This window comes from Tripterygium wilfordii, chromosome 8, assembly GCF_013401445.1.
Source record: "Tripterygium wilfordii isolate XIE 37 chromosome 8, ASM1340144v1, whole genome shotgun sequence".
Lineage (NCBI taxonomy): Eukaryota > Viridiplantae > Streptophyta > Magnoliopsida > Celastrales > Celastraceae > Tripterygium > Tripterygium wilfordii.
In genome coordinates this window covers 12,004,202-12,021,207 of record NC_052239.1, presented here as the reverse complement: position 1 = coordinate 12,021,207, position 17,006 = coordinate 12,004,202, and the positions used below count along the sequence as shown (strand labels likewise).

Sequence of the window (17,006 nt, the reverse complement as noted above, 5' to 3'; positions counted from 1 at the left end):
AAGGAGAACCTTTTAAGGGTTCTAAGAGGCTACAGATTAGGACAATTAGAAAAAACCAATCAAGAAGGGTTATGTCAACTGCAATGCCTCCGGTGTAAAGAGAGTCCAGGATGGTTTCTAGAATTGCCATCACAACACTCAAATTCTGCTGCTTTGAAAATTAGTTCCTCTACATGTCTTCCCCGACAACTGCAATGTGATTCTCGACAAGGACAATGCCAAGCAATATTTGTCAACTCTAACTTGGGTTTGATCAGCTTAAGACCTTGTCTTAATTCCACAAACAAATACTAAAAACAAGCATTCAACATTCACAACTATGAAAAACATTCTCTTTCTTTTTGGTACTACTTTCCTTCTTTTGTGGCATGCCAATCAGAGGTCTAAGGGGCGGGCCAAGTAAATAACCATTAATTATAGCTCTAACCTTGAGGCTTGAACTAATTCATCCACCCAAAAAGAAGAAATGCAGACCATCAATCGAACTTCATCACAGCCTATCAATAGTAAACGCATAATGCGTACCAGGCCCTCTTACAAGAAGATATTAGACATTATACTTGGTACACCAACAAATCACATAAAAAAAAGAATATCAATACATCAGAATTCAGAGGGGGTCATTTTCTTCTTTTCCTTTCATTATTTGCCTTCTTAACATTATACCGTCTAGCGCGGCTGCAAATTCAGGTCCCGTCTGCAGAAAATTAACTGTGGAAGAAAATGACAATAGAAGGCTAAGAATGGTTTATTCCTCATGAACAAGAGGGCTGTAAACTGGGAACCACATGTTATGTTTCACATACTCCACTGTCTCCTCCTGCAGTGAAGATCATATAATTAATTTAGAAATGACAAGATTGATTTAAACAATAACGAGAATTTTATTTCCCTAAAAGTGCTTAAAAAAGGAAGCCAAAATTTTCTTTTTCCAGTATTAGATATTATCAACATGCATTGCAGATTCTTCACAAGAAGATCCTTTCCTTGCGATATCTCTACTTGCACAAGTATATTTCCTATTCCCAGATTTTTAATTATTTTGAAAATATTTCATAAAGTACGAAAATTTTCTTGCATCCACTCTTGTATTTTTACCCAAAAAAATGAAAAATTCGCTTATTAACATACTTTTGACATTAGCATCAGTTCTCTGGGTCCGATGTCACCATGTCCTTCAGCCAGCTCTTCCGCAATAGCTGCACGTAAAACAGCAGCTCCAACCTCTGCCGTAATATCTCGAATACTGTATCATGCACAATATAGTTTTCTCAATATCAGTCCCTAACATCATAAATGAGCCTATTTTTTTTATAGTTATCAATACAAGTTATATAATTTATAATGAATATGCTGTCCCATCCCTTCATGTAAATGACGACTTCTTTAGTAAACAGTAAACATAAAAAACAAACTGCCATAATCTTCTAAAATATTGAGCGGAGAAACAAACAAAACCAAAAGGAAAAGAAAAAAGATAATTGCCTTATGTATGTAAGGACGAGTTACTGTAAAGATGATGGCAGACTCAAACTACCAAAGAGCATTCATCCAAACTACTGATTCAAGCTCACCAGGAAATATCATAGGCTTTTTCTCCTCTTTTTTTCTTTTTTCCCACTAAAGAACCGTAATGCAAGAGATTACAAACATAGACTGCTACCAAAGTATAAAAAATTCTGATGCCAAGCTTAAGAGGGAAAGATTGTCCTCAGAACTTGAAATACTACCTATTAATAGATGGATATAAGATGCCCTTTTGGATTTCTTCATCAGTCATATAGGAGGCAAGGCTGTAAAATAACACCATGTCAGCAAGCAGTAAAAGGAGCCTTGAAGGCACTGAACTCTTATCACAACAAAAAGGAATTACCAAAATAGAAAACCTTACTTTTCATTTCAATAAATCTATAGCAGTGAAACTTAAATCTGTTTCAGATCAAACTTGTTTTATCATTTATCCATGCATCCAAAATCAAAAGTCAATACCACCATTAACTTCATAATCCAGCCAACCTAGCGGACATTGCCCACCACAAAAAGTCAACATCTCGTAATAATTTCCATAGAAATCCGAATCCAAACTCCTAAGGAATAAACTTCTAAATGAAATGATAAAAATGAAAGACCATCAAATTAAAAAAAGAATGTCAAGCTCAATGAAAGATTTCAAAAACTCATAAAACCTTGGAGGAAGGTAACTGTTGGAATATGTATAACCGATGTAAAATGTCTCAACCTAACAAGTTAACTTTGAATGGCAAAGTAACTAATCTTAACATGATATCAGAGCAGGAGGTCTTGGGTTTAAACCTTAGCTTCTGCAATTTAAAACCCCAATTATTATTTCCCCAAGCGTGGGCCTTGTGAGAGTAGCCCTAGCGTTGGGCTTTGTTTGTTGTGCACGTGTTGGGCTGTCGGATCGCCCATCCCATACGTGAGGGGAAGTGTTAGAATATGTATACATGATGTAAAATGTCTCAATCCAACAAGTTAACTTATTGGGTTGAATGGTAAAGTAACTAATCTTAACATTAACGATTCTAAATTAACTGCAGATTGAGTAGGATTAAATATACTTGGAGCTCTTACATTACAGTCAATCAAAACATTCCTCTATCCTTCTTCAGCAAAAACACTGGTTCTTACATAAATAAAACACTGAAGCAAGGATCAAAAACATTATGAGTATTATACCATTCAGAAGCGGCTTGTAGCATTCCATCTGTTATAATACGAGCACCTGATAGAAGAGTTCCCAAACCAATCCTAACAGAAGGCAGAAATATTGTTGTCAGTATGATTAAACATAATTAGCAAAAGATACGAATTCTCCAAAAAATACATAAACAACTTCCGTGCCCAAGGCTCCCGCAATGGGCGGAGTCAAGGACAAATAGGATATACGCAAACCTTACCCCACATAATATGTGGAGAGACTATTTTCAGCAATTGAACCTTGTGACCTCTAGGTTTCACTCTGATAAATGAAAGAGGTAAAAGAAAGACACAAACCCGGGAAACAGGTACATGTTATTTGCTTGATTTACATGCCCCACTTTTCCGTTTCCTGAAAAACATCGTGGTTGTGAGGATTAGTAAAAAACAAAAAATAATGTTAGTTGTTATTTGCTAATGCAGACTGCAGAAGCTAAAATTTTAGGTAAAGAAACACCACTCATCTTGCTCATAATAATGTGCCAAACGTATTTCAAAATATATGAAGGATAAACATCAACAAGATTGTAGCATACCGAGATCAACATTTTCAAAAGGGCTTCCACTGGCAAAAACTATGTTTTCTCCGGCATGCTTAAAAGCATCAGTGGCAGTGCATTCCGCTGTTACATAGAGTTACAGAAACCATGTCAACTGGGGAAAAAAATTAGCATGAACTGTAAAAACTTGAAAAGGATAGCCAAAATGAACCATTCATGGTGGGATTGGACATAGCAAAAATAGCAGGTTTTGGCGAATCAGATTCTCGCATGGCCTTGAGCACCTGATTTATAAGAAAACCAAAAAAAATATAAGGAACCAGAGAGAAACATCGAATCACAAATCTAAATCAGGAAAAAAAAAATAGTAAAAATGATTTTTTATGTAAAATGCTTCTCAAGGTAATACTACTCGGGAGGGAGGGGGGGTGTTGAAATTGCGAACAAAACTGAGTTGGGTTTTTACCTCCTCATGGAAGATCCCACCAACTCCAGACAAACCAAGCAACACATGGGGCTTGACCTTTTTAACCTGCATAACATTCAGGCATAAGCAATTAAAAAGTGTTATCAATGAATTATGAAGCGTGTATATTCTAAAGGTGAGTGGTTCAACTCCCTCAACCAAGATATTCCAAAATAAACATTAAATATTTAATAAAATTTTATTAAAGCTGTGTTAAGCAGTATACCACTTCAATCAGACTAGCTCCCTCCCTAAGTCCTAGTCCTTCGATATCACTCAAGTTTTTAGCAAATGGTGCCGCTGCAGGATCAATATGTTTCCTCTCTTTAGTGACGAGACCCTGCACCAAAAATTAAAAGCCTGAATTAATTGATCAGTCAGATGCTTCCGTGATGTAAGTAAATATTATTTCATCTACATGAAAAACTTAAGATCATATTCTAACTCCTTGATCATTTTAACTAACAACAAAATATCACTATGACTAATGCATCAAATATAACCTATTAAACCAAAAGAACTATCCTTGATAGATATGTCCTGAAATGAATGCAATTAATCAACATGATCTGAAGTTAAAACAATGTCTTTTTCCGGCGAAGGGGATATGCCATGTGTTATTACAAAAACTGCTAGAACAGAAAAGAGTAGGATTATACATCTTTATCTAGCAGGAAAAAAGGCTTTGTAGCTGTTTCACTGTTCCCTGACATTCTTGCGGCAGCCTGTACAGACATGTTAAGAACACCAAGCCCTGCACTGAAAGCAGAAAAGAGAGTGGCTAATAACAAATGCAAAGACGAGCATGTTCCATATAGAAAGCAATTCATAATGCTTAGATTAAGCAATAATTTATCAGGTACCTCCCAGCTCCCACCACAACTATCTTTTGCTTCACAAAGTCGGCCAGTTGCCATCCCTGAGCTCTCACGGCTCCCAATAGCCCTGCAAGTGCAACACCAGCAGTTCCCTGTAATTATGGAGCAAACTATCATAATCACAAATTCACAATGGGTCCTCCATGCTATAAAACAGTGACAATTTGCTCCAAATACTAACCTGTACGTCATCATTAAACATGCAAAATCTTTTACGATACCGTTGCAGTGTTTCAAAGGCCCATTTCATTTGAAAATCCTCAAACTGACAAGAATGATCCAAGCGCCAAATTAATTACATGGCATAAACTAACCACAACACATTAGTCGTAACTTTTAAAAGGACAGACCTGTACAATGGCCTTTGGCCATCGTGTAAAAACAGCCTCCATAAATTCATCAACAATTGATAGATACTCTTCTCCTTCCAACCTCGGTTGTCGAACTCCTAAATCTACACAAAAAAGAGAATGAAGAAACTATGTAATGAGAAGACCATTCATGCACAGAGCACTTTTCCCACTTAAAAAAGTATCTCAACCACAAAAACAGTTTAATGCATCAAAATAAAAATAGATTAACATTGAATTAGCCAAATTGCTTCAAGGTCATTAAGATTAAACCTTCGTGGTGCAAACCTAGGGAATCACTGGTTCTATTTCTCTACAAAATAACCTATTTATTGGTCAATACGAAGTAAACATATTTAATTAACATATACTTGTGGAGAATAACAAATAATATACAACCCAAGATACCAATAGCAGAAAAGTTATACAATATAGTGTATTATTCAAATCATAAGAAATAACTATTTCTGTGGCAATGAAAAGAAAACAAGAAGGGGCCAATGTAATGAAGGACAGATAACAGCTATGGTGCAAAAGAAGGAACAAAAATAGGCGTGCATATTTTACTCACAAAGCTGATCTTCAAGCAACTTTTGATTGTTTGTACCAACATCCAGCATAACTGGGAGAATCTGTAAAAGATGGACATAGGTTAAATGTTATGACTTACAACAAAATTTGCTACTAAACCAAGATATTAATGAAGGAAATTTTTTTTGCCAGGGTGATAGATTCCAAATCCTCAGAGCTTTATGAACATACTCTCAACTTATTCAAACTTACATGCATGCATGTATGCTGTTTATCATAATGTGTCCATAACCACAAGAAATCAATTATAGGGAACTATTCTCTCACAATGTTTTGATAATGACCATCAACAAATCACCATGTTTGTTTACACAGCAGATGGAAATTGCCCTGTCACAGCTGAGTATAAATGTCGGCTTACACAATTATATATAATGCAAGGCCAGAAACTGTCAGTAAAATAAATGCTTAAACATTCATAAGCAAATATACACCAAGAGTCACACAAATTCACATGAGGGGGCTCAAAGAACAAGCACGGAGGGGGAGGAGGGGGAGAGATGAGGGCATACCCTCTGCGGGTTGATGCCGGCAGCGGCGACATACATATCAAGTTTCCCAATTGGTATGCCAATTCCTTGAACCCCTAGATCACCAAGGCCAAGAATACGACTACCATCTGTCAGGACAATCATGTCAACCTTGCAAACATAAGAAAAGAAACTTAGCTCCTGCCACAGGAAGAGCAACGGATATGCTGCAAATAAGAGCTAAATATAGCCATTTTTGTTACAGTTCACGATTAATGAATTTCCAAAGTAATAAAGCAACAAGTAATTAACTACAAGCCAAAACAAGTATGAAGTAACAAGGTTCTCTTTTTACCAGTAGGGTTGGGGAAGAAGAAGTCAATCAAACTATGATTACAACTTCTGAAAACAAATCAAGTTGCTAAGACGAAATTCTAGAAAATTAAAAGAAGAGATTATTTGCGTGCGAATGCAAAGACGAATTTAAAGCTCTATTTTTCACCCAACATAGCAAAGTGCCAAAACTTTGGGGAAAAAGGAATACATGTAGTAGAGACCCCAAACTTTTGGGACAACGGCTCAGATAATGATGATGATAGCAAAGAAGTGTCAAATTAAACTTTCTTTAAGAAATCCTTTTTATCTAATAATGAATGAGAGTTCTGCAACTCTATAAAGGTCTTTTCTGAAGCTGGCGAGACCCCATCCTACAGAGAGGAAAAGTCTGATGACTTGGTTGATCCACCAATGCCCATGAAACTAGTGGTGTACGCACAAATTCGGAACCATGTGAAGGTAAAATGTGAAGAAAGAAGAGGAAAAACCAGGTCAGTAAGCTGTTTTGTAGCTTCTCAACAACTTGACTAAGAAGACAAAGAGTTGAAAGGAATTACAGAGAGAATTAATAAATTGAAACAAGGAAATTCCAGACAAGAAGTCAAGCAGGAGGCAAAGACAACTTTTCAGGCGATGCATTAAGAAATAAGAATTCAAAATCCAATTTACTCAGTGGAGGATGGAGTATTAGAAGTTACGGTAACAAGCATCCAAAATGATTGATTAAAAAACTCAAAAGATGATGAGTCTAAAACAGATTTATAATACATCAAATTTATATGAAAAAAAAAAGTTCTGTAATATCTTCAATTAATTCAACACAAATCAACTAGCACAGTGTTTGACCTAGGGGGCAGATAGAAAGAATCAATCTAGTAATGACTATAGAACTTGCATTTAGAAGAGGCTGAAAGATATTGAAAAAACTATTCAAGTACGTAGAATTAAGAAGATTCTCCGAACCAAGTATAGGTCAAATGAACTTGACACGCTATTATGGATACCAATAAGTTCATCCAGGATCACAATTTTCTTTTTCCTTTCAACTACCATTGAGCTTTCCAGAATCAAGGATTTTCAACTGAGATCCTGCTGGTTCAGAGACTTATTGGGTACACAACTCCACCAGTGACAATTGAAATACCAAGTTACTAATTCACATAGTTATTTCACTAATTCTACTATTTTCCGTCTTAAAGAAAGGCCTTCAACAGAAAATGAAGAACATAGAGATGAAATAGAGAATGTAGGTATCAAAAGATAAAATATATGTTGCATGAAACTCTCACAAGACTAAGAATGGTACCTGCTGAGCTGGCCAATTATAAATCATTGACATCATCTCTCCTTTATCCTTTGCACTAAAATACATTCCACGTGGGCGTCTAAATAACCCTGAATAATTTTGACACACTAATCCTACCGTTGGTGTGTATATAATTGGTGCAAAGTCCTTGATATTATCAATAAGGACCTGAAAGAAACAAAAAAAAAAAAGAAGATATATCTTCAAAATTCAACAAACTGGATTAATTTGAAGCACACATATATGTCAGAATTCCCAACAGCACGTACTCGGTAGTACAGAGTCTCATTCCTGTCGTGCAGTCTATTCAGGATCCTCCATTTTGCTAAAGATACAACACCTTCTGGTTGACCCTTAGTATTTTTTTCCAGTGATTGATATGATTCCACTGAAAAAACAGCATATGAGGCAATATTAAATATTTTGAATTCATTCTCCACGAAATGAAACAAAACATATATATTTGAGCGTGCGCATGTGTGTGAGAGAGAGGGCGGGGGGAGATTTCCTAAGAGTCTCATTCATATCAAGAAAGATTATTTGACCAAGTAAAATTCAAACAGCACAAGAATGTCACCAATTAATAGATATAGGTTATCACATGGTGTACTATTGCATTCCATTGGGCTACAAGGAGACCATAGTCTCGTGGAACTTGGAGGATGGCCAGGTAAGGGTGGAAATTTTTCTTTATAAAGATGAGCCATCAAAGTAGGCATTTCAGTGAACTGCTTGATACACCAAAGATAGCAGAGGAGGCATTTTCATTGATCTTGTCAAACTCCTAACAAAGGAGTGAACACAATCCCCGTCAATATCTGTAATAAGGACTCTCATAATAAATCATATATCCCTTATTTCAATTGACTTTGCATAACTACAATAAATAGATAGCAGGTCAAATGAGAAGGGTGTTTCTTTTTACAATGAACTGAGCCGCCTTTAGTTATTTAGTTTCTATACCAACTATCAACAAGCTATTGGCGATAAGAATGACTAAAATTGGGTGTAGCTTAAAGAAGATAGATATCTTCAAGCAACAGAATCTCAATCAGGTTCGTACCTTTAAGACATTAGAACACCATTGGCTAAGCAGAATGAAGATATAAACAACTTCAAATGATATGGATGTAACTTACTAAAACGAGTATATTGTTGCTCAAAAGATATAACACGAGGAGGAAGGAGGCCCCGCAGTCCTAATCGATCTCTTTCAGTCAAGGGAAATCCAGTATCCTGCTCTTGAATTATCCATGGCATGGAGCAGTGAAAATTTTACATAAATATTTTGCATAATATTTCCATCAATTAAAAATAAAAAAGTAGAGTGCGTCTTTCAAACATCGCATAATCATTTCTCTTGGTAATATTAGATTGTAAGCGAAGCAGCATGATGACGGGTTTCAGAATCTTGAGAGATGCCAGAGAATGCTTAGCCATGTGGCAGCAATTAACACTTTTATTAAAGAAGATAAATAAGATTAGCATTAACCACCTTAAAAAATGAAAATTTTACTCCATCTACAGAACATACTCAAATGACCAAAAGTTCAGGCACAGAGTGGACATCTGCAAAACAGTACATGAAAGTTCATACAGAAAATACACCTGATTCAAAGACATATTCGTCATACAAATAACAGCAGTACAATCTTCAAGAGTCCAAATTCTAGCCATGAAGTGATATCTATGATTTTTGCTAGCATATGGCTATCTATGATTTTTGGCGACGTATCATCCTAATCACTAATCAGAACAGTTTACTGATTCCCTTCCAGTAATGTGTGCAGAACATAAGGTCTAATGCTTTATCAATTAGCAGCAGAAAACCTCAACTTTAACAAACTGTAAGCTACGTACTACGTGGAACTCATTACTTGCACATAAACCGCAAAACGCTTTCTTTCAGTAAAAGCAGCATCACTATACTGTATACACAACAGTTCTCATCAAAATCGCTACAAGAATCAAAACTATACGTAGCTGCTGTTAACATTTACAACTATAAGTTTTCTTAACTAATTGAGCGTTGCTTTTGAAAGTACAATCCCTTGATCTCATAAACCGAACATCAACTCAAATCTTTGAAAGAAAGAAAGAACAGGAACAGTAACCTTATTGAACCAGGGATCATGGAGGATATCGGCACCACGCTTGTGTACCATAGAGGGACCAGGAATCAACGTGGAGAACCGCCGCGATCGGTTCAAACTCGACGCTGCGATTCGTGCAAGATTCCACATTCTCCTCGTCCAAGAAAAAATCAAGATCCAACCACTTCGATAGTCAAAAACACACAACTAAGAAGCAAAAAAACAAAGCTGCTCTGAGTATCACTCTCAAGTCTCAGCTTCCCTTTCTCAAAACCACATTCTCTCTCGGAGATCAGAGAGTGAAATACCTGCAACCGTGTTCTTGCTCTACGATTATATATAGTTATAATATAATATAATAATATATATATATAAAAATAATTTTTATTTTTCTAATTATTGAATTTCGGCCATGGTCTTCAACTATGAACCATCTAGAAAGCGACTGACGCCTGCCCGAGATTTGGGGGCAAAGAGAATAGAAGTGAGATTCATTAGAGAGTGACTCGGGAGGTTTATAGTGTGCCCGTAAAAATATTAGGGCAGCGAGGGTATATATGGGAATATATGTCATCACGGTTCATTAATGGCATGCAATGTAATATGTACGAGCACACCAGATGGGAAATTCGCCGGCTCAGATTATGACACGTAGTACATCGATATATTTCGTTGGCCTGGTGAAGAGTAAATACTAGGGGAGGTTCAACGTGTGGACCCTACGAGAGAATTACTACGTGTATTATTGAGTTCTGTCACTGCTTTATTGTCTAATCACAATTAAAGTTCTGAAAGACTTTTTTTTGTTGATAAACTGTGGTTCTGAAGACTTGAAACGAGGACCATAAAAATGATAGTATGATTCTATGTTTTGATGTGGATTTGGGGCTCTATAATTGTTTTAAAAAGCTCTAATTTTTGACTAATTGGTCATCAATTAGAAATTATATTTAATTTGTCCAATAACACATAACCTTTCCACATTATTCTAATTTATCTCCACTCAATTGGAGCATATGCTTGAATGCACCCCCCCTCCCCCCAAAAAAAAGCTTTGACAATTTGAAGGAGTTGAGAGAATTTCTTGATGCCTTAGCAATAAAGGTTGTAGTAAATAGTGGTAAGCAATAATTTAATGGAATTGATTCCAAATGACTCTCTTTCAAGGATACGCCTTTTCAGAAGTAATAGTCTCTTTTCTCTTTCATCAAATCAATGTAGACGCGGCGAATTGTTGAATTCTGAACAACAAATGACCAAAGCAACCCAGTATTTTATGTAGAAAAGGCAAATTGCTTTCAACACTTCCTTAAGAGGCACTAGAGATGCTTTAACAATTTAACATTCAAGAGCCAAGACCTTGGTGTCCATCATTTCACCAATCACTATCAAATAAAACGTTTTTGACACGCTACAAGGAACAAAAGCAACTCCATGACATCAACTAGACAAAAGCATAAATTCTGATACCAGTCTACAGTCCACATTCCATTGATGACTGTAAGCAGGAGTTTTAGCAAAGTATTGACAATAAAATCATAGCTATAATATAGCCCAGATCCATAGTTTGTCGATACAGAATCTTATTCCAATAGTTCTAAATTAAGTTGTAAAATGGTGCTCACATATTCAATCAACGCGAACAAAGAGTCGTTAGCCAAACAGCCGGATCAAGTAATCCAGAACTCCTCTTGATGGCCAAATGGTAGCTTTAGTACTCTTTATTTCCAAAATTCTTGCACCAGAGCTGTGATGGAATTGGACGGACAGGGTGATGAGGCCGTTGCTGCAAGAAATCAGACACTTTAGTCTTTAGCTGGCTATTCATTATAATAATCGATAACATACGCCCAAAAAACAGAGCCATAAAACACCAACACCTTGGGGACAATTTGAAAGGTCTAAACTAATTAATGGAACTGTTTTTCATAGGTAATAGTAGATTTACAGATTTTCTACTCCTCACATTTGCACAAGGAACATGGTTCGATTCCTCCTCCCTCAAAAATTTGAGAATATAACCCCATGAATTATCCCAAAAAAGAAAGAGAGTAGATTTTACTAAGCAACAAGCTCTGGTGCACAACAAAGGGAAAGTTGAAGGAAATCTTATCAGTATGACAGTGTAGGCATTCAAAGAAGTACCTACAAAGTTCAGACATGACACCAAGTTCCTTCCAGTATCAGTCCTAAAGCAAATTTCAGATTAGCCAAAAGAATGTTTGATACTAAAATTCCAGTGTAGTATGAGAACTATTCTGTCAGGAACATGAAACAGCATCACAGAAAGAGGAACAAGTAGCATGCAAATAGGCATCCAAATAATTTAGAGAACCATGGGGAACTTATATAGAAATCATTGATTTCTCTTACACTACAAATGTATGCACGCAATATTTACGCACACTCATTCATTATCAGAACTGCTTCTATAAACTCTTCAGTTTCTTTCTTTCTTTCTTCCCTTTCTAATGAAGAATAATTGTTTCAATAGGATAAAACAGGAATGAAAGGGCTCAAAGGAATGCCACACAAGACAGAACAAAACAGAAGCTAGATCGATATGTTCTAGGAAACTATAAATATTTAGTTACATTGCCTCGAGAACCAAACACTAAGATTGCTAAATCTATTCCCTTTAACCTTTCAAAAACGTGATTCAACCCAATTACCTACAAAACGTGAAACAACCAAACTCAATGCTTGTACGTTCTATCCACTTGGCCCTCCAGTTCTCACAGTTCGGCTCCAAAAACTTGTCTTGAAAGGTGTAAGACCTAGCCCTCATTACGTGGAAATGGGAACTCATAAGACAACCCACTGAAATCCTTGAGATCCTAGTCAAGGTAAAAATAAATCAAATATCTTTTTCTTTTAAGAAAAAAATAAAAACTAAACCCAATCCAAGACCTTTACCCAGGCAGGCCAAGAATCCTCAATGTGGCTCACTAGCTCCAACACCAGACTGAACCCAATGCTTGCATAAATTTTTTGCTTTGGACCACATGGCCTCACAGTTCTCCCCTCAAAGGAACCTTTCACAGTTAAGGTCAAGCCCTCCACATTGAGCAATTCACCACAGGAAGTCGCTTGTTTGTCTCCATCCAAATCCTCCAACAAGTGAAGAACAAAACTAGATATATAATCTCACACGGCATCACACAAATCCTGGTCCACAGAACAGGCCACACTTGAGCAATAACGTAAAAAGGCAACCATGAATTCAAGTTAAGATAGTGACAGATACCAATTACAGAATTGCTTGGAATCACGACCGTACCACAATGTAATGCGCCTACCAATACATTTCAGGGCAGTAAAATAGAAATGCATCCCAACAACGCAAATTATTCGCATCTATGGACATAGTGTCACAAATCACTACCCTGAACCAACCAGTATATAATTCCCACTCAGAAATTCCAAACCGAAAATTTTACGTTGCATTTGCAACCAGAAGTCAAATCCAAAGGAATAAAGGATAAAGAAACCTCGAGCTCTGCAGATTTCATGGCGATGGGTATGCAGATGAGGAAGATGCCGGCCATGGCGACGGCAGTGTTGCGGCGCCAGTGCTTGGGCCTGCAATTCGGACCTCCCGACATGCTCCAAACCTTGCTCCTAAAATCAGCAGGATCGTGGGCCCCTTCCGCTCCGTGTCCATGGTCTCCTCCTCCTCCCATGAGTGATTCGATCGAAGATGAAGAGAGCTCGGCTTGGGATTGTTTGATTCAGGGCGCAGTGAATGAGTGTGGGCTGTTGTGATGCAAGAAGGATGGGATGAAGTGGACTGTTTTGTAATTTACTATTTGTTTATCTATTAATATTTATTTTATTAAAAAAACAATGAATTTGACTAATTGACGCCCATTCTCTTTTGCGGTCCGGATTACCGAATTTGTCAGATCAATATTAAATTAAGTTTGGACATAAGTTATATGTCTGAAATCATGATCTAAACACAAAAATATTTTAAATTTACTTGTCCGAACCCTAATCATGATTAGGTTATTCTTTGATTTATTTGTTCGGATTTAAACTAATACAAGTTTGATTAATTAAGTACGTTGAAATTCAATATGGGTTGGGTTCCAGACATGTAAATATTTCATAAATATGTGTTGTTGTTCGATCCAAAACCGATCCAGAACTAGTTTTTTGCCACCTCTACCTACGAGGCACGAAGTGTGATGAATTTTCTTGAACAGAGCCCAACGAAACGGGCTCAAACAAAAAGGGCCGACCCGAAAGTGATACCTAGTGCTTGTTTGCCTCCAGCGGTTCCGCTGGCGCCTCATAAGCTCCAAATTGGAGCTTGAGAGATCCACTACACTTCTTTTCTTCTTCTTTTTTTAAAATTTTTAATTGTGGGGCCATGAATCTATTTGTAAACATATATATTTAATAAAGTAATTAATTTATGAATAAATACACCTTAAATATAAAATTAAATTCAATTTTTGTAAATAACTAAAAATACACCTTAAATATAATAAAAGCTCATATAAAATAAAATGAAATTTTTAAATTTGATATTTATAATTTATGCTTAAAATTAATCTAATAATATTTATATTTATTACATTAAATTTAATAAGTGAAACACAATATTTATTTAATAAAAAATGTTGTTATTTTATTTATTTTACTAATTTTAATAATATTTATTAAATTAAATTTAATAATAAAATGATTAAAAATTTATTATTAAATTCAATATAATACTTTTAGTCAATAATTTTTCTACTAGTGTCAACTACTTATTCACCAAACACCTCAGAGCATATTTCATAGCTTTAAGCTCAACTTTTTTTTTCCACAATTTTTCCGCTAGCAATGAAAATTAATCCAATCGTTCTATCAAACGGACCCCTATAAAATTAAAACAAACGCCAAGATTATCAACATTAGGGTTTCTTCCCAGCCCCCGCCGCAAACCCTATTAATATATATTTAGTCTAGAGTCATTTTCTAATGCATTCTTGTGCATGCTCGAGTCTACCCGATTACTCTGTTTCTTCTCTCTCTTTGTGCGGTAGATTTTAAGTTTTTTAATCTTATCATCTTCGGCAAAGTTGGATCATGTGATGAGGAAAATACTGCAACAAAATGAGCGATTAATTCGTGATTTCTAGTATTTAAGTCTCTGATGATTTCACTTTGTCTCATTATCTTTATCTTTTTTGTTTGTTTGGCTTTGTTTGATCATTAATCGACGAATATGATGATAGAACATTTGGTCCGTGTTTCTGATTCAACCGTGACCGATAAATCTTTACCAATATCTGATCTCCATGACCTTTGTCGAACTTTTTTGATTGCTGATCAATCTTCGATGTTCCATCTTTCAGCCCTTTTGCGAATAAATGTTTTGAAATGTTTAGTTCATCTTTGTTGGATTGCAAGAGGATTAACAGTGAATTATTCATATTTCAAGTCATTATCTATCTTCGGCTGTCTCCAAATTTGAGTCGCTTAATTGCTTTGCTTTTCGAGGAAGATTGGGAGTTCTCCATCGGCGATTCAATTTTCTGGTAATGGAAAAAATGGCACATGCAATCACAAGCACATTACAGGAGCCTTGTGCTTTGTAATAAATTTTGACGAGGACCCCATTCGAGATCCAACAACAAGCCACTCCAATCAACACAAAATATCAAGGAACTCCAAAACAAACAGAACAATTACAAGAACATTAATTCAGAATAAGATACATTAGATTGACGAGAACTTACTAAAATAAGCTCTAATCCAACCGCTAAGGTAGTAGTCACAGGATTGACCCTTATCCTATCCCAAGTTAATCAATGCAAGAATGCTCCAAAGAGTCGAAATCTAAACATAAATCTTGATTAGGGTTCAAGCTAAGCCTAGCCCAAGAAAATTAAAGCAAGAGTATATTGAAAATCCGATTCTAAGTATGGGCTTCCCCTTGGCATGCGCCGTTTCTATTCTTCTCTCTAGATAAACCCTAATTCATACCATTGAGGCTTTATTTATTGACCTAGTGACTATCGGGACCAACTACTAACTGACACGCATCCTGCTCCACTTTGTCTTCCGTTCACGTCGTCATCATAGTGTTTTCTTTCGTTAGCCTCGTCACCCTAGTTCCTAGGCCCGCCTCTTGCTCCCTTCTTGGCGACTCCAAGGATATTCCTTTACTAGCCTTGCTAACTATGCTCAAAGGTCTTTTGGCGTTTGGCGACGCCAAGGCTATTTCTTTACTCCCCTTGCCAGCCATACTCACGAGTCCTGCTGCTCGCCTTTCGCCAACCACGCTCAAAGGCTCTTCTATTCGCCATTTGCCAGCCATGCCCAAATACGCCACAATGCTTCTAGGGTTCACCTTGGCATGGATGTTCTCGTCATTAACCCCTGATGTGACCATGCTCACCAAAGGGTTCTCATCAAATTATCAGTACTAAAGCACATCCCTAAAAATAATCATAACGACTTGATAGAGAAGGTCATACCTTGTGTCTCTACGGTCCATTGGAGAATGGATAATATATAACAAGGTGAACAAGTCATCTGCATAACATCCATGAAAGCAAGTATTAGTTATTATTATTATAATTATAATAATACAGTTACAATTAAGTTAGGTGTAGTTAATATAATTCCTTTAGCTACAAGAAACCCATGCCACCACCTACATATACAGTAAATGTCAGCCCCAAGTCTCAAAAACAAGCAAACATCTGCGTATTTTGCTCATGTAAAAGCTAACACTTTCAGATGATTGTAAAAAAACAAGTGACATAACTCAATTTCTCACCAAAAAGGAATTAGAAAAGAGAAGATCTACATCATTCCTGTAATTTCTCATTGCCAGAACCTTTAGAATGATCAACATGTTGTTAAGACTTGTCCCACATCGGTTGACCTTGTGTCAACCAAGTGGTTTATATGGGCAAAGCCCATCCCTTACATGTAGCAAGGCCAACCTAGCCCACTTATTGATCCTATTGTACGTAGCTCCTATACCACTTATTGGGTCTGGTATAACTCAGCCCACAAATGCACCTGTCCCACATTCCCTACATGCAACAAGACCTTTCCCAAGCTTAGTGAGTTGAGCTTTGTCCCATTAGTAGCTAGGTTTTTACCCAATGAGTTTGTGGCTTTGACCTTTAGTGAGTTGGGCTTTGACCCAGTGAGTTTGTGGCTTCAGCCTTTAGTAGAGTCTAGTCAGTTGGGCTTTGTCCCATTAGTAGCTAGGCTTTGACCTTTAGTAGATGGGTTTAGGAGGAACAAAGTCATACAGGTCCAATGTATCTTTGGGAATCAGACAA

At 36.6% G+C, this 17,006-nt stretch overlaps 2 protein-coding genes and 1 non-coding gene across 4 annotated transcripts; 1 reads left to right on the top strand and 2 right to left on the bottom strand.

Moving 5' to 3' along the window:
- Positions 1–318: 318 nt before the first annotated feature.
- Positions 319–10,031, bottom strand: LOC120004431 (NAD-dependent malic enzyme 59 kDa isoform, mitochondrial-like). Of its 2 annotated transcripts, none has more exons than XM_038853783.1 (19): positions 9,730–10,030; positions 8,755–8,851; positions 7,885–8,003; positions 7,616–7,783; positions 6,016–6,144; positions 5,484–5,544; positions 4,913–5,016; positions 4,744–4,827; positions 4,548–4,654; positions 4,344–4,443; positions 3,911–4,024; positions 3,685–3,750; positions 3,430–3,502; positions 3,255–3,341; positions 3,016–3,070; positions 2,698–2,769; positions 1,731–1,793; positions 1,132–1,246; positions 319–820 (listed from the first exon to the last, which is right to left on the bottom strand). In XM_038853783.1, exons 1-19 carry the CDS (start codon positions 9,856–9,858, stop codon positions 749–751), a joined length of 1,815 nt encoding a protein of 604 aa, XP_038709711.1. In that variant the 5' UTR covers positions 9,859–10,030; the 3' UTR covers positions 319–748. The 2 variants fall into 2 exon arrangements, 1 of the variants encoding a protein (XP_038709711.1); XR_005469535.1 differs by lacking the exon at positions 319–820 and adding an exon at positions 1,892–2,016 and having other exon boundaries at positions 1,186–1,246; positions 9,730–10,031.
- Positions 10,032–11,052: 1,021 nt separating this feature from the next.
- On the bottom strand, positions 11,053–13,483 carry LOC120003492. Its single transcript, XM_038852497.1, has 2 exons — positions 13,200–13,483; positions 11,053–11,494 (listed from the first exon to the last, which is right to left on the bottom strand). Exons 1-2 carry the CDS (start codon positions 13,389–13,391, stop codon positions 11,420–11,422), a joined length of 267 nt encoding a protein of 88 aa, XP_038708425.1. The 5' UTR covers positions 13,392–13,483; the 3' UTR covers positions 11,053–11,419.
- A 1,302-nt stretch (positions 13,484–14,785) lies between these two features.
- On the top strand, positions 14,786–14,863 carry LOC120004638. The gene has a single exon (XR_005469568.1). It is a non-coding gene; the product is annotated as a small nucleolar RNA Z199 (small nucleolar RNA).
- The last annotated feature ends 2,143 nt before the right edge of the window (positions 14,864–17,006 follow it).